Below are 24,338 nucleotides of genomic sequence, written 5' to 3' on the forward strand. Positions count from 1 at the left end.
GAGCCACAGGGTTTAATTTGGATTTGTCTGTGCATGTTTTTTGTTTTTAACTCTCATAGATTTTGTTACCATTGACATGCATTATACGACTGACAGACCGCAACGGTTGAAGTTAAAAAAAAAAAAAAAATCATCATTTGTGTTCTACTGAAGAAACAAAGTCACCTACATCTTGGATGCCCTGGGGGTAAGCAGATACACATCAAATTTTCTTTTTTGAGTGAAATTTAATGCATGTAAAACTGTTTTATTTTACTGATTTGTTCCAATTTTCCCTGCACCGCATTATAGGGTTAGGGAGTACAGCATTGAAACTATAAATAATGTGTTCAGTCAATATGTTACTTAAAAAAATGTGTATATGTAGACAAGCAAACTTAACAATGGGTCAGTAAAAATTAGAGGGAGATATTAATGAGGGTATATTGCCACACCTTGAGACACTTTGAAGTTTTCTTGTCTCTGATACACAATTATCGTCATATATTGATTTCTTTTAACTGTAGTATGATCCTATTCAGCAGCACTGGCAGATATTAATCATTGTGGGAGAACACACACACACAGTCAATCACACGACAACACAGTGTCACTCAGGGGCTCAGTCTGTGTTGTATGACTGACTGGGATTACTCCACTCCCACATCATTTCTGCATATGCTGCTGCCTGGCTTTGGCAATTAAAATGGAATAGAGAATCAGACTGAATATATTAACATGGCTCCCCCACCTCCTCACTGAGCAGCTCCCATTACCATTCTCTTGCTGTTTTCTGCAGTCGGCTCTGTTCTGCTGTCCTCCTTTTTCTCTCGGCTCTCTTGTTTCCTCTGTCTAATGCTCCCAGTCTATATTGTTTGTGTCTCTCTTCTGCACTCGCTCACTCTTTCTCATCTGTCTGACTGTAGGCTGCTGAAATGCTCTGCCATCTGGAGATGTGAAGGGTACATGTTGGCAGTTTGGGGGTAGCAAGTATGTGGTGGTGGTAGTGGTGGTGTTTTTTTGCTTGTAATTGTGAGATACCTTTTCAGAAGTTATTGACTAGCACTGTGATTTATTCACGTGATACATGTTCCTGATTCATTCCCTTTGTTGAACCTTTGAACAACAGACCTAACAAATAATAGTTCCAACTAGGGATGGGCGATATAACTGAAGAAAAGGAAGAAAGCTTGTCCAACTTGTGTAAATCACAATAAAAGGATAGTTCACACAAAAATGAAAGTTGTCATAATTTACTTAACCAAACAGTCCAGTAACCATTTGCTACCATGGTATTTTTTGCTACTGTCAGCTGTTACCTGTACCTGGTTACCTGTATTCTTCAAAATATCTTCTTTTGTGTTCAGCACAAGAAAGAAATTCATACAGGTTTGGAACAACTTGAGGGTGAGTAAATGATGACAGAATAATTTTTGGGCGAACTACCCCTTTAGGCTTATTGCAGAATATTGAAGTTGCATTGACACTTGTGTGAGAGAGACATTCCTCCATTGCCAACACTAGGGGTGGGTGATGTGACCAGTTATTTTTATTTTATTTTTGTTATTAAAAATAAGAACAAAGAAGCTAATTAAAAACAATAGGACAAATACAATATAAAAAAATATATTTATTAAACTATTTTTTTCAGGTATAATAGGTTTATTTAACATATAGTTAGAAATAGTACAGAAATTTAATAATCAAATGTATAACTAAAATGCTGCATCTTCACTGTATGAATTAAATTTAAATGTATTCTTATTAAAGCTACAAAAGTTATTTCATCAAGAGCAGCAAATTATTTTCTCTGTTGTTTGATTAACATTAATGGCAGAGAGTAGCAGATATATTAGGCTGCTGTCACTTTAAGAGCAAATGCACAGATCTATTATGCTGATACGTATCCCGTTTACACCCAACTGTTTACTTTCACATGAGACATAACCAACTGTTTTTACATGAATACTCAACACAATGGGCATTTTCACATAATTATGTGTATTTGACCTTTCAAGCCCACTGAAAGAAATGAATTTGCGATCGCATGCTGAGAGACGTGGCTTTCTGTGCGCATGCTTCAGCTGTGTGTCAGTCAGCATTGAATTCTTTTTCACAGCTTATTGCGCTTAAAGAGGGTGAGTAAATGACAGAATTAAAATTTTTGGGTGAACTATCCCTTTAATAATTTTTTTAACATTAAGTATGCAGCTTTCTGTGCACGCACTTTGGCAGTGTCAGTGTGCCAGGCAGCGTGAGCCCCGCACGGAGTTATTTTTCATAACATATTGTGCTTAATAACACTTTTTAACAAGCACGTCACATTCTTTGTCTTATGTGTTTCATCACTCTAAAGTGTAAATAATGCTGTGCTATGTGTATATGAGATATACACAATATAGCAAAGTCTCTAACGATAGAGATAGAGACTCCCTGGCCACAACCACCATTCCACTTTTCTCCTTAGAAAACAGTTCAGATTGCATTACAGTTGAAGATTGAAGGTGCTGATGACACACTTTTTAAGAAATGTTTCATTTATCAACCATAGCCTATTGTATTATCCCACATTATGTGCTGTTGCCTGGGATTTTAATGCATGCCAGGAAAAAAAGAGTCATAGACTGATGAGTCATTGCTAAAAACACCATTATTAGTAAGTCTCATCTCATTCTGATCCCTTTAAAACAGGTTAGTTATAAAACAAATTTGAAATTATTTTCTAAATCTATAAGAGATGTTGAAACGTACTGTTTTATTAATCAGGATATTGTGTATTTTGGGGAGTTTGGTAGGCGATGTATGTTTGCTAAATCAAAGCCTGTTCATATAATATTGCAGTAATCCTTTTAAGTTATTGTTTCACATTATTATGAAAGTCATTGTAGCTTTCCAGATTGCTATGGGAACAGTATAGATGCGTATAGTCAGGAGAAGCTTAAGTGAGAGAGGTAAGGGAGTGTGGAAGTGAACATTGTGCCCTTGACTGGTCCAGTGGCCCCTTATAGTACTTAGTACCTTGAATCCCAGAATCTCTTTTCACTGCTGCAGATTACTCTTTCTATCCAGCATTGAAAAGCCAAATTGCTAAAGAGATTATACAACATTGTAAATAGAAAACTTTTATAAGCTGTTTTTATTTTAAATGAAGAATCGCAAACTCCTTAGTTATCTGCTTAAAGTCACCATGACATCAAAAAAAAAAAAAAAAATGTAATATTGCAGAGTTTATTATAAATTATTTAAATTATTTACACAATATTAGTTAAGTCATGTGCTCTTATAAAATTTAATTAAAAAATTACATCTCTTCGCTAATGGAGTGCATTGACGATCACAACAGTTAGCAAAAGACAATGCTCCAATACAAAAAAAAAAAGTTTGAAATTCATGATGATTTTGTTTGAACCATTCAATCACTGATTCTTTCAAATCATTCGCTGTATCCACTCGAGTGTTACTGATGATGTCTGATTTGCTTAAAGGGATAGTTCACCCAAAAATCAAAACATTATCCCATGATTTACTCACCCTCAAACCATTTTAGATGTATATGACTATCTTCTTTCAGATTAACACAATCTGAGATATATGTAAAAATATCCTTGCTCCTCCAATCTTTATAATAGTTGTGAATGGGGGGGGGGCACACTTTGAAGCAAAAAGAAATGCATCCATCGAAAGTAAGGGTATTCCATACGGCTCCTGTGGGTTAATAAAGGCCTTCTGAAGTGAAGCGATGTTTTTTTTTTGGGGCTAAGAAAATATCCATATTTAAAACGTTATTAACTATAATATCTAGCTTTTGCCAGACGACCGCAATGACGGACACAGAAGCGCAGAGGATAGAGCAAAACAAAACCCGCTCATGAATTAGAAGTCTCTAAAATTGTAAAGAGAAATGTCGAAGGATTTTGATACAACAGAAGAGGAGCTTGAGTTTGTTGCCCAGCCCTATTTGTTTGAACCGCGAGAGGCTTCTAAGCTTACGCTGCTCCTACATTCTTTGTCATACATCGCGTCAGGGGTTAACTTAATCAACTTAAGCATTATGCGCATGGTCGTCCGCCGGAAGCTAGTTATTTGAATTTATAAAGTTTTAAATATGGGTATTTTTCTTACAAAAACCCATCGTTTCATTTCAAAAGGCCTTTATTAACCCCATGGATTACTTTGATTATGGATGGATGCATGTTTTTTTCTTTTCTTCAAAATGTGGCCCCCCCATCCACTACCATTATAAAGCTTGGAAGCGTCAGGATATTTTTTAAATATCTCTGATTGTGTTCATCTGAAAGAAGATAGTCATATACACCTAGGATGGCTTGAGGGTGAATAAATCATGGGATAATATTTGTTTTTGGGTGAACTGTCTCTTTAAGTGTGTGTGTGTATCTTCAAAAGAGAAATTTCTACTGTCCTGACAGAACAAAGAGATCAGATTTACAAATAAACTTCTTTATAACATTTCAAAGCTGTTTATTTTTGTTAAAAAAAAAAGTCTGATAAATCCCATTCTGTATTCTCAAATCATTCTTAATTTAAATTCAATGGTGCATTTCTCAGTGTTTCTAATAAATGTTTGATATGACAGTTCTATTATTTATGTATCAGATTGTTGACATGCAAATAAGAAAAAACACATTTTGCGAGTAAATGAATACTTCTGAATCCAAAAACAAATATATTATAGTATGATTTTGATTTTTGCCCTTATAGTTTTCCTCCCAGTTCTCAAGGTTTTAAATTTGTTCAGTGGGTTTCTGAAAGATTAACATTAAAAGCTGTTCTTAGTAACGCTATATTAGCACTAAAGCTTTTAATGTTTTAACCGTTTTAGCTCATCCACGGTGAATTGCCCTGTCAGTTCAGTAATTGCGAGGGACAGTTTTTGTGGGTTAAGTGTGTTGATCAGGGTCCATGAAACGAGCAGAATTGTTTCACTTAGTTTGGATTGAACTTGCAACCTTACTGTTTGCCGCTCAAGACTCCAAATGTATCATCTGATAAATGTCATTTTAACAATTTACAGTATTTACACAAAGAAAATAATAAGGATAATCCATTAAGCTGATTTTGATGTTTCATTTGGTAATTATTTCAGCTTGCAGCTATTATGACCAGAGTTCATGTGAGAGATGTTATCATTAGACGCCAGTGTCATAAAGACATATGCGTGTAATATTCAGAGCCTGTTTGTACCATTGTTAAAAAATTAATGAGGCCTAGCCAGATAATGTCGAGAGCTCTGCAAACATATTGCCTTTGCCATCACCATGTGTATGTGCATATAAATATATTGCAGTAGTGTTATCAAAAGCATGCTGTGCGATTTATACATGTTGGCCTTCGAGAAATCCTACATTTTCAAAATGCCTCCTGTGCCAGAGATAAAAAAGTCAGACACTTTGTAGCATAAATTATTGATGCAAAGCATGAAAGCAAATACTCGCTCTTCTTTTATTGGTTAAAAATATTTCGTGACCCACTGGGTACTTTAACAGTTTTTTTCTTTCTCACACACACACACACACACACACACTAGCACTTTGTAATTTGATAATTCATTCATCATAAAGAGGATGAATCGTGAAGTTTTAGCCTTGAAGCGGTTTGAATGCCTTTTATTCCTCCCGATATGGTGAAACAAGCAGTAGTAATTAGGAATAAATACCTTGTAGCGTTTCCCTTACATGTCGACATTGATTCCAAACAAAAGGCAGTGTGTTCGTAATGCTGACAAGTTTCCCCCATTAGTCAACCCTGGTTTACCCATTCTCTTTGCACCTGTAAGAAGAAAATTGACCTGATATATGAGGATGAGGAGTTGTGGGACATGAGGAATGAGTTCGGTGAATCTAGGGTGAGTAAATATATCACTGTGATTTATATGGCTCTTAATAAATCCAACTTTACACTGGGGAAAGCACTTATACAATAAAATGGCAGATTCAGCCAAATGTAGCCAATCAGCCCTGGAAAAGCCTGGGTCATTCAATTGAGCTGAGGGAGTGATTTAATTGTGAAGCTATTGAGGCCAGAGTGGATCAGGCGCTAACTGTTAGCCATGAATCTAGTAAGCATTTCCTGTTTGTATGTTGCTGAGTGACTCGCTCGTTTCCTTCTACAATCCACTCTTTCCGCTCCTTGTCAAGCGAGTGCAGTGTTGTGAAGCGGATTGCTAGTTGTCAAGCCTGTCTAATAGAAGTTATTGGAGCAAGCAGGCATCTCGCGCTTTCTCGCCTCACCAGTGTGAATATTTTCTCGGCGTGTTGCACCTGCTGGAATGTCAAGCGACCTGAGAATGGTTTGAGTGAATCTGTTGTGATTCCAGATCACTGAAGGGGTCTGGCCTGATAATGTGTATTTGTATGGAGTGATGAAGTGTCAGTGTTGAATGCGTTTCTTTTTTGGCTATGGGGCCTGTGGCAGGGTGTGTTTTTGTTGTTTAGCAAATGCAATATAACCGCTGTTTTTCTCTCTCTCTCCCTCTCGTCTAGTGTGGATCTGGTACATGCTCAGTTGAGAGTGTGTGAAGGTCGCAGTCTGCCTGAGCTGGGTCTGAAACAGGACAAGATACGGATCAATGGCTATGCCATCCAGTGCCGTGTGACCACAGAGGACCCAGCACGTGGCTTCCAGCCTGACACAGGAAGACTGGAGGTAGGTTAACATCCTACATTCAACAGATGGACACTTGCACATCTTGATGATTTCAGAGAGAAAAAAAACGAGAGATTTATATATTTATTTAAAACTTGAACACAAAAATCCACACATAAATATGTATATAAATATGTATGTGTGTGTGTGTGTGTGTGTGTGTGTGTGTGTGTGTGTGTGTGTCAGATATGGTTTGTTATACATATCTATCTGAATTCACTTTAGACTTTCTCATTGTCTGGTCAGGGTCGTACAAATTCCATCATATCTATTACCCGTAATTTTAATTTTCATATTTTAATGATATTAATACTTTTAATAGCTTTTGTTTTCATTCACGTTTTCATTTTTAATCATGAACTTACAGGACGAGCAGATAGGCTATAAAATGCATTTATTTATTTAAAAAGAGAACATATGAACAGAGACTGTGCATCACATTTCATATTCAACATCACACTAAGCAGATGAATTTTTGTTTGTTCCCCTCCCCCCACCCCCCCGCAGTGACAGTGGAGGCCACTAAAACACGACCTTTGTGCCTAAACAGGCAAATATGAACAATGCAATATTACAAAATACAGTTCCTATAATAATGTTTTTTTTTTTTTTTTGTAGTGGTAACACCAAAGACACTTTAAAATATTATGTTTTATTAGACAGGTGAGCAACTGTTTGGATAATTTCATCAACAGAAAATTAATCATGTTATATAGCTCAACACAGTAAGTCTTATTGTTTAAATCTCGTTTTCTTGATTTACAGCGTGTACCATGTTTTACCATGCCTGATATCGATCTAGCTTACTGCAGTGTACAACAAGTGTCTCATAGTAGTCGCCGAGCGAACGCACAATGTAGCATTATAACAGCTTTCAACACACAAATGTATCCAGGGTGCGATTTGAAGGGGGGGACGGGGGGGATTTCCCCCCTTCTGGTCTATGTATCCCTGCCTCTGCTGAATTATTTTTATCCCCGATAAAAAAAATATCCCTCCCGGGTGATTCTACTCCACAAGCCACCAACAGAGCATATAAAATACCAAAAATAAAAATCTTTTTTTAAAACATCACCAAGTAAAACGCTGCGTTTATATAGAACTGTCTCTTTACGACCACAACAAACGGGACACTTTTCAGACACGCATTCCAACTTCGCCTCAGCGCCAGACGCAAGTCAAACGAGCGCGGAAAAGGTAACATTAGGTGACGATGAGGGACCTTTAGTTGAACAACAGTGAACTGCGGTCAGATGAGATGTTGTCAGGCTATGTCGGTAAAACTCCGAAAAATTAACATGACTGTTCAATCAGCCATTATACTGTGCTCGTGGCGCGCACTCAAGAATTGCATGCGCAAATGCGCCGGCGCGCGCTGCAATTACTTTATTATAGCTTAAATAAAGCGCAAAAGAAACTACGAGCAATGACCGTCGTTGTTCTGTTGTAAGTTAAGTCATGAAATTACCAAACATGCTATTAAAGCTGCCTCAAAGCTGTGCATGCATTTATTTGTTGACATGGTTTGAAATTGTTATCCAATTTATTGGCCTTAAAACGTCTTAAAAATGCACATATGTACACCAGGGAAATCTAAATTTTCTCGGGGGAGCATGCCCCCATACCCTCCTAGCAAACTACATTTTCTGACCTTGGTATGAATCCCTGCGTACGGCCCGGCTTATTCTATCTAATGAAATATGTGGTAAATGTGCACTTTTGGACTTAAAGTTTGTATGTGTATGCACTGTGATCAAAAATAAATGGGACCAAACGTGATTGAATGTAAAGGGTTGTGTCTCGATATTCTATTAATAACTACCAATTGATTTTGCATTTCTATCAGAAATGAAGAATTATTAGTGTCATTGTAGTGGTGCAAATATCTAAGCTATGTAATACTTCAAAATGTTTCTGTAACAGCTGCCAAAAATAGTATATAGCTCTACTGTGGTTTTTTAACAAATTTTCCCAAAAAAAAAAAAAACTTTTCAAAACATCCCTCCCTCTGGTTTTTTCACAAATCGCACCCTGAATGTATCTAATATGATAAACAGCACTGTGTTACCCCACATATACTTGACTGGAAGAAGCGGAAGCACTCATCTGCAGCATAATAAAAGTTCCCTTGCTCTCGAGCCGTGTGTCGCGTTGTCTCTCATTAGCAATCGCTTCAACGGCCTCATTCGGCTCTGACACCCTGCTTTATGTAATGTTAATAAATCTTTAATACAATAGCTCATCCATGAATATGATTCCTCAGTCAGATTCTTAAACGTGAAGACAACACCGTGAAATCAAGGCGTCATCAAGCTATGCCTTTGTTTTGAATAAGTGACCTCTAGCGGCAAAATTTACATAGTGTGCCTTTAAACATGACCAAACATGAAATGGAGTTCAGCATTCTTCTATATTTATTCGACTTCAATACTTTACATGGTGTTATGTGAATGCTGTTTCATTGTAGTAGTTTAGTACCAGCTTAGTTGCGGGGACTGTTAAAGGACCATGAATAACTCTCTAACTACTCTAACTACTTAATAGTAGTATCATTGTAGCAGATGCCAAATTTTAAAATATGACGACATTTGGTATATCGATTTGTTTTACATGTTTACATGTTTTTTTTTTGTTGTTGTTGTGAAAACCAGAACAGGTATTCAATTTCTAAGACATTGGCCCCATCCCAAATGCCGTACAGTACTTGATGTGGTCACATTTTATGATTCAGAAGAACACTGACCACCACAAACACGTACAATACGCACATACGTTACCACGCTGCAGCTGTATTTTTTCCAGAAGTGAGTACCTGCATGAGGTGATATCGTGGAGGTGTGAAATTGTCTGAGATGTTGCTGACATGAACTTTTACCTTTGAGGCTGTATGGAAATGATTTGTTTGTGGATGAATAATTGAACAAATATTGATATCAGCTTTCTGTGCCCAGTCACTGTTGAGCAACTAGCCTTACATCTGTCCAAACATCTCACAAGCACAACTCATGCTGTCGATCCGCGCATGTGAGACTGAGCGGTTATCTGGTTTTAAGCCGCAAGGTTAACCGGGGTCTCTTAGGGTCTCTGATTAAGATCTTGCAGGCTAGATGTGTGTGTGTGTGTGTGTGTGTGTGTGTGTGTGTGTGTATATCCAAGGAGTCGACAAACCACATGCTATAATCATCTAGTTATACCCACATTCCGCCAGCTCATTGGTTAGACAACCCCGTACGGTCCAGATGCATCTTCGGATACACCGTGCCTGGGCGAAATCTTTGTTCTTTCATCCAGCCACAGGGTCTTGGCTGTATCAAAAGAGAGCTGGATCACTCTGATAAGCATGTTCTTCCATTACCTTTTAGCAAAGTGTTTGGCACTCAGCTTCAAAGACTGACGTGGACATCCTGTGATGTAGGAAGAATGTTTCCGCTTAAGAGAGGGATGAGGATCCATACAGATGAAGAGATGAAGGGAGAGGGGCAGGAGATGCTGAGAACTTGGGCGAAGTTTAAATGTTGTTGTCTGTCTATATGGCGGAGCTAAAAAGCAGAGAAACAGAGTGAGAATTTCCTTAATGGAGTGTAAGCCAGAGAATATGAGATGTTTGTAAAAGGGGAAAAAGAGATGTTGAGAATTTGAGTGAGCTTCTCTGATCCAGGAGACGAGAGCTTCAACATCAGCTTAGATGTTGTGGTTCAATTAGGGGTATATATTGACCAACAAATAGGCTGAGAGTCTAGACTGATTGTTGGGAAAGATGATAAACCAGGGTCCAAAATTAACACTCAGCATGCAATAATGAAAATTGGCTTTGACGATTAAATAACACTAAGATATTCCAGTTAATCTGTAACTTTATTAGGACCTGCAAGTAATACAGTATAATCAAGTTGTACGAAGGATGGACTGACCCTTCAAATCTACTTAAAGGTGCCCTAGATTCAAAAATTGAATTTACCTCAGCATAGTTAAATAACAAGATTTCAGTACATGGAAAAGACATACAGTGAGTCTCAAACTCCATTGTTTCCTCCTTCTTATATAAATCTCATTTGTTTAAAAGACCTCCGAAGAACAGGCGAATCTCAACATAACACAGACTGTTACGCGACAGTCGGGGTGTACGCCCCCAATATTTGCATATGCCAGCCCACGATTGAGGCATTACACAAGGGCAGCCAGTATTAACATCTGGATGTGCAGAGCTGAATAAACAGACTAGGTAAGCAAGCAAGGACAACAGCGAAAAATGGCAGATGGAGCAATAATAACTGACATGATCCATGATAGCATGATATTTTTAGTGATATTTATGAATTGTCTTTCTAAATGTTTCGTTAGCATGTTGCTAATGTACTGTTAAATGTGATTAAAGTTACCATCGTTTCTTACTGTATTCACGGACACAAGACTGTCGCTATTTTCATTTTTAAACACTTGCAGTCTGTATAATTCATAAACACAACTTCTTTATAAATCTCTCCAACAGTGTAGCATTAGCCGTTAGCCACGGAGCACAGCCTCAAACTCATTCAGAATCAATGTAAACATCAAAATAAACACTGTACTTACGCGATTAGACATGTTGCATGACAAACACTTTGTAAAGATCCATTTTGAGGGTTATATTAGCTGTTTGAACTTTTTTTATGTTGTTCAAGGCAAGCGCGAGCTCTTGGGGCGTGGAGCACGAGAATTAAAGGGCCACACACCCTGAATCGGCTCATTTCTAATTATGCCCCAAAATAGGCAGTTAAAAAAATGAATAAAAAAAAAATCTATGGGGTATTTTGAGCTGAAACTTCAGACACCTTAGACTTATATTACATCTTTTAAAAAAAAGTTCTAGGGCACCTTTAATCCAGATCAGTGGCGGAGCCAGGATTTTTTCATAGGGGTGGCCAGGCAGGGGCCAGCAACCAGTCTGGGGTGGCACAGAAATCTTCATTATTTAAACATAAAAATTAGTCTGATTATAATGTAGCTACTGGACTGTGCCTACAACACAACTGAATACAGTTCGTTTTTAGCCTACTTAATTGTAATTGAGATCATGGACTGCTGAGTGAATTTGACCCTTTTTTTTCTTCTTTTTCTTCTTTTTTTTTAATCATTCCTCACTTGCAGGCATATTAATAAAGGGGCTCATACTATAGCTAAATTTCAACTTGTTCAGTCAGTTCTGGCTCTCAGAACCCCCAATAGATTGTTCTTCATTGTTGCATCTCCATGGATGAGACAGATAACTACATACTGTAGTTTGATTATTCAACCTTCATTGAATTTTATGTATAATCAATGAACTCTTCAACAATTCTGAGTTTGTTTGTTTCAAAAAGTAACCAAAAAAGTAAACACTAAATGTTTAACTTTCTATATTGTCAAAATAAATAATTGCAACAGTTCTATCATACTTAAAATTAAACTCAGTAGGCCTACAAAGAAAAAAAAGTGTTCTCTTTTGAATTCCCATTTGCTGAAAGTCAACAGCACATAAATGCCAGAATGTAAAATTAATTATGCATTTAAATGTGATACATTTTTATTCGTACTTTATAAATTAACGCAAAATCAGCATCTTCTAGTTCAAATGCACAGTTCTCACATTTATTTATGCATTAAAAAATTACATGTAAGTTTGTGCCTTATATTGTGATCTCACATAGCACAATATTTTAGTCCAGAGACATGTGACGCATATATAGGCCTACATGCATGCAGTTTTAACGCAGCTTTAATCACCTTTTTTGGGTATTTCATGACTTAATAGACGACAGAACTATACAACGTTGCATTTATAGTGAATAATATACAGCGCGCCATATTTGCGCGTGATTGAAAAGTTACAAAAAAAATTTGATAGCTTGCTTTCATGTTTTTGTGTGGGGGGCAGTTTAATTGAAAAATGGTGCCAGACTTATAAGTATACAATTTAAGTAACTATATTTGTATTATTAGTTTTATGCAAGCGCACAATGATCAGTGTCGTTTGTCAAAGGAAAAATGGCTAAAACATCCCATTGTCATTGGAAATAAATATTTTTTATTTATAAAGTACTGCAAACTACTGTATCTCAATTCACCAGCCACTGGATGTTGGTCTGAGTGATTGAATGAGTAATTGAATATTTGCAATATATTTACATTAATTTTGATAGCATTCTGAAAATATGCAATACTTTTAATATTGCAATATTTTAAATTGCTTTTAAACAGTTTCTTATAGAACATGTCATTAGTCGGTACGTTTTACGATTTTACATGAAAATGTCAAGGGATAATATTTTGTATAGATTGATAAATATTGCTGTTCATTATAAATGATAAATACATATAATGATTTCATATCTTCATATACTTTTATTCATTTATTGAAACACGCCTTGATTATTTTATCTGGAGATTTACTGTGTTGTAGTTCTTACATTATTAAACATTTTGAATCTACTTGGCAATAGCAAATACATCAATATTGATATTTTTTTTTACAATAGCTTAAATATAGTGAGATACACTTCTCTTCGAAAGTTTGGGGTTAGTAAGATTATAGAAGAAAATAGAAGGACAATAAATTGAGCAAAAGACATTTATAATGTTACAAAATATGCACGATATATCGGCCACCATATCTGTATCAGCCGATATATGTTCACTTTTAATGTTATCATTATCAGCCCGATATATTATAGCCGTTAAATAATGGTTAATTTCCTTCAGCTGAGACACTTCAGATGTGCACTGTTCAACATGATGGTTTTGAATTGCTTGAAATATGATTGAAATCACTTCAAAAAGGAAAATACAGTTAAGTGCAGTGTTAATTTCGTTGACGAATAATTTTCGTCATAATTTTCGTCAACGACATTTTTTCACGGATGAAAACGAGGCGATGACTAAATAAAAATGTGTTTTGAATGACTAAAACTATGACTAAAATCTACTCTAATATTCGCCAACGAATAAAAACGAGACGAAAATGAAAGAGAGGGACGATTTGGGAAGACATCCAGTCAGGAATGCAGCAGCAGCACTTCAGACTGCTTAGTAATTAATGAATAGCGCACATTTATGCCAAGAGATTGCTTATAAACTAATATTGATGAATTACGACAATGTTTACTACACTATGTTTATATGGTAATGTGTTGTAGGTTGTAAGAATGCATATTTATCTCCCTCATTAGTAGCCTGCTACTACAATAGGCTACAACGCAGGCTGCAGACATTTCAGAATAAGAGTCAGAGTGTATTTCGGGATGGTTTATGATTATTATTTTTTTCCTGGTCATTATTGTTATTTTGTTTACACAATAAACTGTATTTAATTTCTATTTAATTCATAGTAAACTACTATATCTTCTGTCACAGGAAGGAAAGACTAAGAACATTATTTGACATATTATTCAATATATTTTACAAGTATGAGGGTTATTATAGTTAACTAAACCTAAAACCAAAGAAATCTTCATTATTTGAAATAAACTAACTGAAATAAAAAATAAATATATATAAAAAATGTAAACTTATTTTATTTCATCTAGTTTCTAAGCTTTACCTTAACCTGAGGTATTAAAATAAAAGAAATAAAAACTTAGACATTTAAAAGCGAAAACTAAAAGACATAAACACAGAAAATTAAAAATCTAAAACTAAAAATCAAATCTAATAAAATTTTAAGCAAAAACTATAGTACCTCAATAAGTGTGTCAATCCCTGAAATATGCTGAATTTTGCTCTTTCGTGTCTTTTTGCACTTGAACGGTCAAAAACCGTCTGCTTTGGCGAGCAAAGTACAGTTGGGTGAACATAAACAGTTTGGGAAATATTAGATGTACCTATATCAGTGTATAGGACCTGTGTATTGTTAGAGAAATTCTTTATGCATTACAATTTAACTAAATTAGATTTTAGTCGACTAAATCTACTGTAGATTTAGTCGACTAAAATCTTATGATATTTAGTCGACTAAAACTAGACTAAAACTAAAACAATTTCCAATGACTAAAATATGACTAAAACTAAATGGCATTTTAGTCAAAAGACTATGACTAAAACTAAATCAAAATTTGCTGTCAAAATTAACACTGGTTAAGTGTAACGTGCAGTACAAATCTGTCATATAGGCTACATAATATTATAATGAGAACATTATAATTGTGTGCTTGGGACATGGTTTTTAATGGTGAGACTTTTGTTTTTGTAATCAGGCTCTCAAATTATAAAAAAAAAAAAAGATTTCGATTTATCGACCAATATATTGGTTATCGGCTTTCAAATATAAAGAGTTATCGGTATCAGTCAAAATGTTCATATCGGTGCATCCCTAGAATAAATTACATATTGAAATATATTAAAATAGGAAAGCATTAGTTTAAATTGTTATAATATTTCACAATAGTATTGTGTTTTTCATCAACTAATTCCTTTCAAAACATAAAATCTTGCCAACCCCAAACATTTAAACTGTAGTGTATAATATATACATGTGTATATATACACTATATATAGGTCTAATTGGCACATTTGGTAAAAGTAAAAATTGTGCTCTAAGGTAAATGTTTCTTGTGGCCTGGGATAGAAACTAGCGAAAAAAGAGGAGAAACAGAGATGGAGAAATGTGGTGTTATGTAGGAGTAATCAGCCACACATTAGATCTTCTCCCATTTCAGTATGTCAACTCAAGCTCTCTTGTGTTTGTGTGCAGTGGTGACTGATGTGAAAATAAGACTGCAGGTAAAGAGAAAGGAGTTGATCTCACGGTTCCTCTGTCTGCTTAGAAGTTTCTCCTCACTTTCTGACATGTCTGATGTCGTGCTTCTGAGGCAGAAGAGGGCGGGCGGTGCACAGGTCGGCCGAGCTCTTGTTTTGCAGGGAAAATGAGTGCATAATGGGTAAAGTGAAGTGCCGGGATGAGAGCGTGCAGGGAACAGGCACTGAGAGCTCTTCTGTGCTTTTGTTTCTGTGGGATAAAAAAAAAATATGGCTGTTGTCTGAAGGGTGCTCTCTGTAATCAAATGAGAGTGAAGGAGAGGAGAAGGTAGAAGCATTTAGCATAACATGGTGCATCAGAGGAAATATGTTCTGTATATGGGGAATTAAAGTCTCATATTCACTCTAATTCTTCAGATATGAGGCTCGGGTGATTTATACGTGTAGTTTCAGATGTAAACGGTTATAGGGTCTGGGCTTTGTACGCAGACTTTATTGAAGCGTAGCTATGAAAAGATTACAAGCCTATTTGATGGTGGTGGTACTCGTTCAGTCCTCATGTTGCATATGTTTGTGAGCAAGCGTTGGTTCATTAACGCGTCGGCTCTTGCTGGCGCACTGAGAGAACATAATGCTGATGAGGAGATTCGAGTGATTTGCATTATCATCATAATAAACATAATTATGTTGTTGAATGTGCAGATGGTAAATACTGCTGTGGTGGAAATGGGAGTCCATAATTCACGAAACGAAGAACAGCGTCGCTCTTACATTTTCTCGTTTGATAAATGAAATTTCATTGTGCAGAAGTAGTATGTGATTCGTGTTCCCTTTGGCTCCTCACTAGTCATTTACATGACTGGCACTTTCCAAAAATATATTTTGTATATGTGCGATGTGCATGTGTGTGTGACAGTATGTAACAGAACAAAGAAACAAAGAAACACACATTCTCTATCAACGCTGTTACTCTACCTTGGTAACAGAGTTTGACAGTAACAGAATTGACACTGACTAATTCAGACAACAAGGAATCATGATTTTTTTTTTTTTTGTTTTTTAGCTATATAAGACACTTTTTACAGAAAATATTATATTGTTATGGCCTGTAATATCTTGTGATCCATGACAATGAGTAACAAATTATTAAAATTGTTTAAAATATAACATTTGAAAAAGGCAGAAAAATAACAAAGACTATAGAATAACACAAGCCGTGCCACTCGTATTGTTTTGAATGGGAGAAAGTGTAACGTGCAATATGGCGGAATAAGTCCCGCCTTCTAAATAAGAGCCAATCGCCGACTGGTAAAGTCATCGCGTCGCTTCAGCGGCCGTTAGAATCACCGGTTTCTATAGAAACAGTCAGACGCGCGCCTCCGAAGAGACGCGCATTTAGGTCTGCACATGCGCATTAGCTTGATCCAGCCTGAAAAATAGTTTTTTTTGTAATGATTCGCGAGTTTAGGAACTAAATTTATGAGCCGGTTGTTGTTAGATATCATTACTGATTTCAAATATGAAATTTAATCGTAAGGTTGGCGAACAGTTTTGGAGAATTTGATGTTTCCCCATTCAAAGAGATTGCATGATGCCCAGGATGCCCGAGAGGCGTTTCAAAGATGGCCGCCGAGTGAAATGACTTGTCTTAAAGGGACTTTGAAAATAATGACTTTGGACACCAAATGTACCTGCAATTATAGAATCACCCTAGCAGGGCTGGACTGGTAATCTGGCATACCGGGCATTTTCCCGGTGGGCCGACGGACTTTGGGACCGATAAAAGGTTATTTATTTATTTATTTATTTTATTTTTTTTTGCCATGGACTGGCCCATCACGCAGGGACAGCGGCCCATTGGTTTGTCTTCTGAACTGACAGGCCAAAGTGAGAGACCTCCGCCTCCCGCGCTGTTTTTTATTTTTAATTGGAGCGCATGAGAGAAACTGAAAATGGCAAATACCCGCTCACCGCTGCCGAACATGCACTGAGGTTCTGCTGCCCTATGAAGTAATAAACAGCGCAAGTCGTTTGATGCCTTGATCCTTTCAGATTTGTCTCAGAATTTTGTTTAAAACAGTCGTGTGATACGGGAACATTACAGGTTCGGTGGTGAATCTAGCTGATAACAGCCGCGACCATGTGAAGACATGACGAGGTAAATTGGAAAACGCCAATACACACAACTACAAGCTTGTCAATCCAACACCACCACCTATATAGTAATTTACCTTGCAGCTACTAACAGTGAAGAAATATGTTGTTTTGGCAGAAAATGTATTTATTAAAAATGATATTATTAGGCCTACTTATATTTAATATTGCGGAATATAAATCACTTTCTTTCATAAAGACTGTTTTTGTATTTTCTATGCTTACAATATTTTATTACACAATCTATAGTTTATTATTTATTTTAGAAACCATATACCCATGGTAATTAGAAGCATGGTTTTACCTGTGCTCTGTCTACCGTCTTACAGTTAAACCATAGTAAAGGGCAATTAAAGGATAATTTAACAAAACAGCTTTAAAGCCTGTATTCCATGGGATAAGGGCAAAGCTTTAGTTTTTATTTCTTTAAATATGTTTTATGACATTTTTAATAGTTCTTATCAATTTTAATTGAAGTAAAATGTTATTTCAATGAGAGCATCATGAAAGATAGATATCAGTGTCTTACATAAATTAGGTGTTAACTCTTTAAAAATGTTACTGTTTTAAAGGAGTAGTTCAACCCAAAATGTCATAATTTACTCACCCTAATGTTATTACAAACATGAATTACTTTCTTTCTGTGTAACATAAAAAATAAAATAATTGGAGTCAAGGGTAGCTTAACCAAAATGGTTTTGTTGACAACATTCTTCAGAATATTCTTTTGTCTTCCTTTGTGTTTTACAGAAGAGAGAAAGTCATACATGTTTGGAACGACATGAGAGTGATTAAATGATGACAGGATTTAATAGCATTAAATTTACTTAACGGCATGAAAATCAGTGCTTTACTGCCAAAGTGAATTTCTATGTGACAAAAGTGCAATATTAAATTCGTTAACTGCATTTGTAGTAAATTCAATAATATCCATCATTATTTGTCCTTGTCCTAGTTTTGTTTATTCATTTATTTACTCTAATTTAAGGCCCTAACCCCAGCAAAAAAAAAAAAAAAAAAAAAAAAAAAAAAAGGGAACTCGAGGGCCGCATGGGATGGGTTTGTCCAGGGCCGAATTTTAGCCCCAGTCCAGCCCTGCACCCTAGTATTGTGAAAAGCGCTATACAAATAAATGTGAATTGCAATGAGAATACTTTTTGTGTGCCAAAAAAACAAAAACAACTTTATTCAAAAATATCTAGTGATGGCAGAATTCAAAACATTGCTTCATGAAGCTTCAAAGCTTTACGAAGCTTTTGTTTCAAAACAAGCGTGTATCAAATTGGCAAAGTCCAGTGATTTCAGTAAACGAGGCTTCATTACGTCATAAGTGTTTCGAAATTTCAATGGTTCACCACTGGGGGGCGTGACTTTAACAGTTTGATACACGCTCTGAACTTCTGATTCGAAACAAAAGATTCGTAAAGCTTCGAAGCTTCAAAGCTTTTTTTGGTGCACAAAAATTATTCTCGTCTCTTCATTACATTAAGGTTGAACCACTGTTGTCACATATGAACTGTTTTAAATGTGTCTTTAGTAGCTTTCTGGGCATCTGAAAGTGTTGATTATCTTGTTGGCAATGGAGGCCTCACTGAGCCATCGGATTTTATCAAAAATATCTTAATTTGTGTTCCGAAGATGAACAAAGGTCGTACAGGTGTGAAACGAAATGAGGCTGAGTAATTAATGACAGAATTTTCATTTTTGGGTGAACTAACTAGGGGTGTGACGAGACCGGTATCTCACGAGACAAGACGAGATTTTTACACACTATTTTTAAGAAATCCTCAATGGCGAAATACATGACTAGAAAAAATATTCTGCAGGTGTATTTGAAATGTTTTAACTAATCATCTTAGTAATGAATGTCATTTCAGTTCTACTTTCTGAGTATGAATTATCATATGCAGTAAAAGACAACAATACTCAAGTACTGTAAAAGGTTTTGCCACAAACTCAACTGGCTGACTTTTCTTCTGTATGATTTTAGTCTCTTCAGTCTCTACAACTACACTGCCCAGCCTAAAATAGCTTTCATATTGAGAGATATCTGTATTCATCAGGGAGCCGCTTTCAAAATGTGGGGTATTGAAATCGCTTTTGAATGCGCGCTTGTGTTTACTTTCACTTTCGCGTGTACTCTGTAAATATGGAGCGGCGGTCACCGTTATCCAACTGAATTAAATGTTTTTTATTTAAATACAAAGCAAAACGACAGTGGAGGCGTAATGTAAACGTAGCGGTGGCATATTCTTTCCTAATCATCCTAACCACTCTGTAATGGCAATATCACAAGACTACTTTTCGCCTCAACGAGAAATCTCGTCACATTTTAGTCTCGCGAGATCTCGTGACACGAGATCTCGTCACACCCCTAGAACTAACCCTTTAAAATAGTTGATAATTTATATATTTTTTTGTAAAATGTTGCAAAAATAAATAAATAAATAACTTAATAGCAGTTCAATAGATTATGACACTAGTGTATGATTTTAATTGTTTAATACAGTGAAGGCCTGTATTCAAGACCTGACAGATTTTGGCTAGTCCCACATGAAGGAGTGAAAATGTGGGATAGGCCAGAATCTTTGATACAGGGCATGATGTGAGGAGGATACAGACATGTGATGTGTTTATCTTGAATCACTAATAGTTCTCGCAAAAAATAAAAATAAATAAACAAGAAAAAATTTGATTTGTGCCTCAAATGCTTTAATACACGTACCCTATTCATGTAAACAAATGCTTTGCTTTTTATTTCCTCTAAATTGCTTCACATTGACCATAGGTTAATATGATACTGTCTTGCTCATGTTGAGCGAGGCCTCATGCCAAGTTAAAATATTACTCGATTGCGAAAGTCCACCAGCAGCCCTCTGGACATTGTTCTTCGAGCTTCCAATTAAAGAAAATAAATGGAGGATGAAACAACATGCTGAAAAATTTCTGGGAAAGATTCATGCCTCCTAGGTAGGTGTAAAGCATATGTTGATTTGTGTGACATCGCCTCACTGGCTCCGTGGGCATCTCTGGAGCAGATCTCCATGACCACAAGCCTTTCATCTTTCATCCTGTCTGCCAATAATACACACAGAGCACCCTGAGAAAGAGCCATCTCACGTCTTCCTTTATTAGAGAGGAAATGAGAAAATATTGTTTTCTACTCCAGATGGCTGGCGCGAGACTTGTCTCCTCTCATTTACGTGACATGCTTCTCTTTTGTAGATTCTAACTGATGACGGTGCATTTCCTCACGCCCTTCACCCAAGGTATGAATCTGAGACCATACCGACGTTAGCATTCCCTCGCCACAGCTCTGTAGGAGTCTGTTGCTGTCTTATTCAGAGATGCAAACTCCCGCCACCGCCACACAATTTAAAACAATACAGCTCCATCAAGAGTCACATTGCCAAGCTGTCATTTCCAGACATGTGCACATGGAGACGCCTGGGGACTGGGTGTTACTGCGGAGGATACATTGGTATTCTAGAAACAGCAGTAGCGTCGCAGGCCATTTACAAACATTATTGGAGAGGTGGCAAAACTCCCCCAAGAATCACAGTGCATGGAGTGTAGTGTAGACACGTCTGAAGATATGTGTTTTGTCACTACCTGATGTTGGAGAAATATGCTACACACATTCAGTGTGCCACAGGCTGTTTGTTCTTGAAGTTTAATATGGGCGACTAGTCAAATTCACCAATTGTTGAACACTTTTAATAAACCATTAGCAGTTAAAGTGCCCCTATTATGCTAGGTTTCCTAATTCTGTTTAGGAGGTATCCTACAACAAGTTTACATGCATTTAAAGGGATAGTTCACCCAAAAATGAAAATTTGATGTTTATCTGCTTACCCCCAGGGCATCTAAGATGTAGGTGACTTTGTTTCTTCAGTAGAACACAAATGATGATTTTTAACTCCAACCGTTGCGGTCTGTCAGTCGTATAATGCATGGCAATGGGAACTTCGTCTATAAGAGTAAAAAAAAACACGCACAGACAAATCCAAATTAAACCCTGCGGCTCGTGACGACACATTGATGTCATAAGACATGAAACGATTGGTTTGTGCGAGAAACCTAATAGTATTTATATCATTTTTTACCTCTAAAACACCACTATGTCCAACTGCCCTGCACAACTGCCCTGACATCACTTCTGTTGTCAGAGCATGTTCAGACCTCACTAACTGGATGTGGAGGGCAGTTGGACATAGTGGTGTTTTAGAGGCAAAAAATGATATAAATACTGTTTGGTTTCTCACACAAACCGATCGTTTTGAGGGTTTAATTTGGATTTGTCTGTGCAGGTTTATTTTTACTTTATAGACAAAGTTCCCATTGACACGCATTATACGGTTGGAGTTAAAAATCATCATTTGTGTTCTCCTGAAGAAACAAAGTCACCTACATCTTGGATGCAATGGGGGTAAGCAGATAAACATCAAATTTTCATATTTGGGTGAACTATCCCTTTAAAGGTCAAAAAACACTCAATAAATATTGCATATCACCACATTTTTCAGTGATTCTCAAACAACTCGTCGGATGAATCGGTCTCTCCTAATCCCTCCTTTCTGCGATCCTGCTCTGCTCTGATTGGCCAGATGGCCCACTCTGTTGTGATTGGTTGACCTCTTACAGCGCGTGCGGAAACGAAATGCCTGTTACCATAAATGATTCAGCTCTGGAGGCTTCCTAAAGCTCAGTGATTGTACACATGAGAAAACGTTAATGATGGTGTCGATTTTAGCATATTAATCTCAGCACGAGTCCAATGATGAAATATTGGAAGAAATAGTTATTCAACCCTAACCTCCATTGCCAGGATGACTTGAGCAGCATGTTTCTCAGTGATATGCTATTTAGTTTGACATTCATCATGAGATGTTGCAACTGTAATTCCTCACCATCAGCATTAACAAGTGCATGTCCATCAACAAACCAATGTGTATATTTCTAATTTATTGCAGTGCACATGTGAGAACTGTATTTAACTATATCAATTAAAGTATCATTAAAGTTTGTAAAACAAATCTTGCTCCATTCTTTATCATTACTGAAGTACACACCATCTGCATTAATGGACACAATTTTAGGTAATAATGGCCCACAGCTGATTAGTAGAAGTATTTCAGTAAGACAGTAATAACATGAATAGGGATGCACCGATATGAGAATTTTGGCCAATACGGATAACCGATAATTCTTTATATTTGAAAGCCGGTAAATCTAAATCCAAATTTTTGTATAATTTTTGAGAGCCTTATTACAAAGACAAAAGTTTCACTATTAAAAGCCATGTCCCAAGCACACAATTTTCTAAAGTTCTCATTATAATTTTATGTCGCCTACAGTATATGACAGACTTGCGCTGCACATGTTGCACTTAATTGAATTTCCTTTTTAAAGTGACTCCAGTCATATTTCAAGCAATTCAAAACCATAATGGTGAACAGTGCACATCTGAAATGTTTCAGCTGAAGGAAATAATCCATTATTTATCAGCTTTAATATATTGGCCAAATTTTACTATTGGGCCGATAACGATGATAATAAAAATCAACATATTTCAGCCGATACCGATATATCGTGCATCCCTAAACATGAGTTAGCCGGTTAGCTGGTGACATACACAATATAGCTAAAACACAAAACTATGTATTTTGAACACTCGGTAGAAAATATACGCACCAATAATTATTCACACTTACAGGTTGTGATTCTGAGCAAGTTGGTCTAAATAAAGTGGGTACTGTCCCATCTTTAACCACTGATTCTTCACAGCTTCACCTTTTAGAAGTGAAAATAAACTGAATTTACTTTAACCGTGCAGAGCACAGCATTTTGGTGACATGTTATCCATATTAACGAGCTACAGCGTTTGAGGGGGGGGTTCAGGTTTTTGTGGGATGTCCACGCAGAATGTAGGTGGGCATTATGCAAATGTATTAACTTGTGACGTGTGTCACTTCACGGAATGGGATTTGAATTACAAATGACTCGTTTATGTGGTTCAGAGTCGACTCTTTCTTTTGAGAGACAATAACTTTATTTATGATGCAGGCTGTTTACATTCACATAGAGCTACATTACACACTGCATGAAAGGTAATTTTCAAAAATCCATAATAGGGGCACTTTAACTAACCTTCTTCAATAAGATAGTTCACCCAAAAATGAAAATTTCCTCACCCTTATGCTGTTTCAAGCCTGTATGGCTTGAAGAACGTCATTTGACCCCGTTGACTTATATTGTATGAGCAAAAAATTGAGACATTTTTCAAAATATCTACTTTTCATTTTTTGTTCCTCAGAAAAAATAAAAGTCATAAGTCATTATATAAGGGTGAGGAAATGATTGACAGGATTTTCATTTTTAGGTGAACTATCCATTTAAATCTCCCCCCGTGGGAGTCAGGCGTAATGATCATTTTGGGTATGGGTTCAACCTGCCCTGCCATGTTAAATAAATGCTTCATTTTGACTACAGGCTCTTTGCAGTATTATTCAGTGCAGTGCAGTGCTGATGAACAGTAATTTATACAGGACCTTGGAGGAACACTTAAAGCTCATACGACTGAAAATGAATCCAACAGGAGTTCTGAAGCCTCAGGCATCCAGCTTAAGACCGGCTGATTGTTTAGCAACTCTACTGTTGTGCGGTGCTCAATGGTCTGAAATGCTCAATACCAACACCCAAATCTCATCCCAACTAAAGAACTGAGACGATGTAATGAGGTGGAGCTGCTTTTGCTGCCTCAGGGTCTGTATGTTTCCCAATTATGAAAGAATTCCTAGTTGTTCAAAGAATATATGTTTTACACGAATATA

At 36.6% G+C, this 24,338-nt stretch overlaps 1 protein-coding gene across 1 annotated transcript in view; it reads left to right on the forward strand.

The window, feature by feature from the left end:
* The window catches only part of pcxa (pyruvate carboxylase a), a 180,756-nt gene that overhangs the window by 55,846 nt on the left and 100,572 nt on the right, over nucleotides 1-24,338 (forward strand). Inside the window, exon 9 of the mRNA XM_048167549.1 lies at nucleotides 6,480-6,642. Coding sequence (XP_048023506.1) covers nucleotides 6,480-6,642 — 163 coding nt within the window. The remainder of the gene's footprint in view (nucleotides 1-6,479; nucleotides 6,643-24,338) is intronic.

This window comes from Megalobrama amblycephala, linkage group LG18 (genome assembly GCF_018812025.1).
Source record: "Megalobrama amblycephala isolate DHTTF-2021 linkage group LG18, ASM1881202v1, whole genome shotgun sequence".
In the NCBI taxonomy this organism is placed as follows: domain Eukaryota; kingdom Metazoa; phylum Chordata; class Actinopteri; order Cypriniformes; family Xenocyprididae; genus Megalobrama; species Megalobrama amblycephala.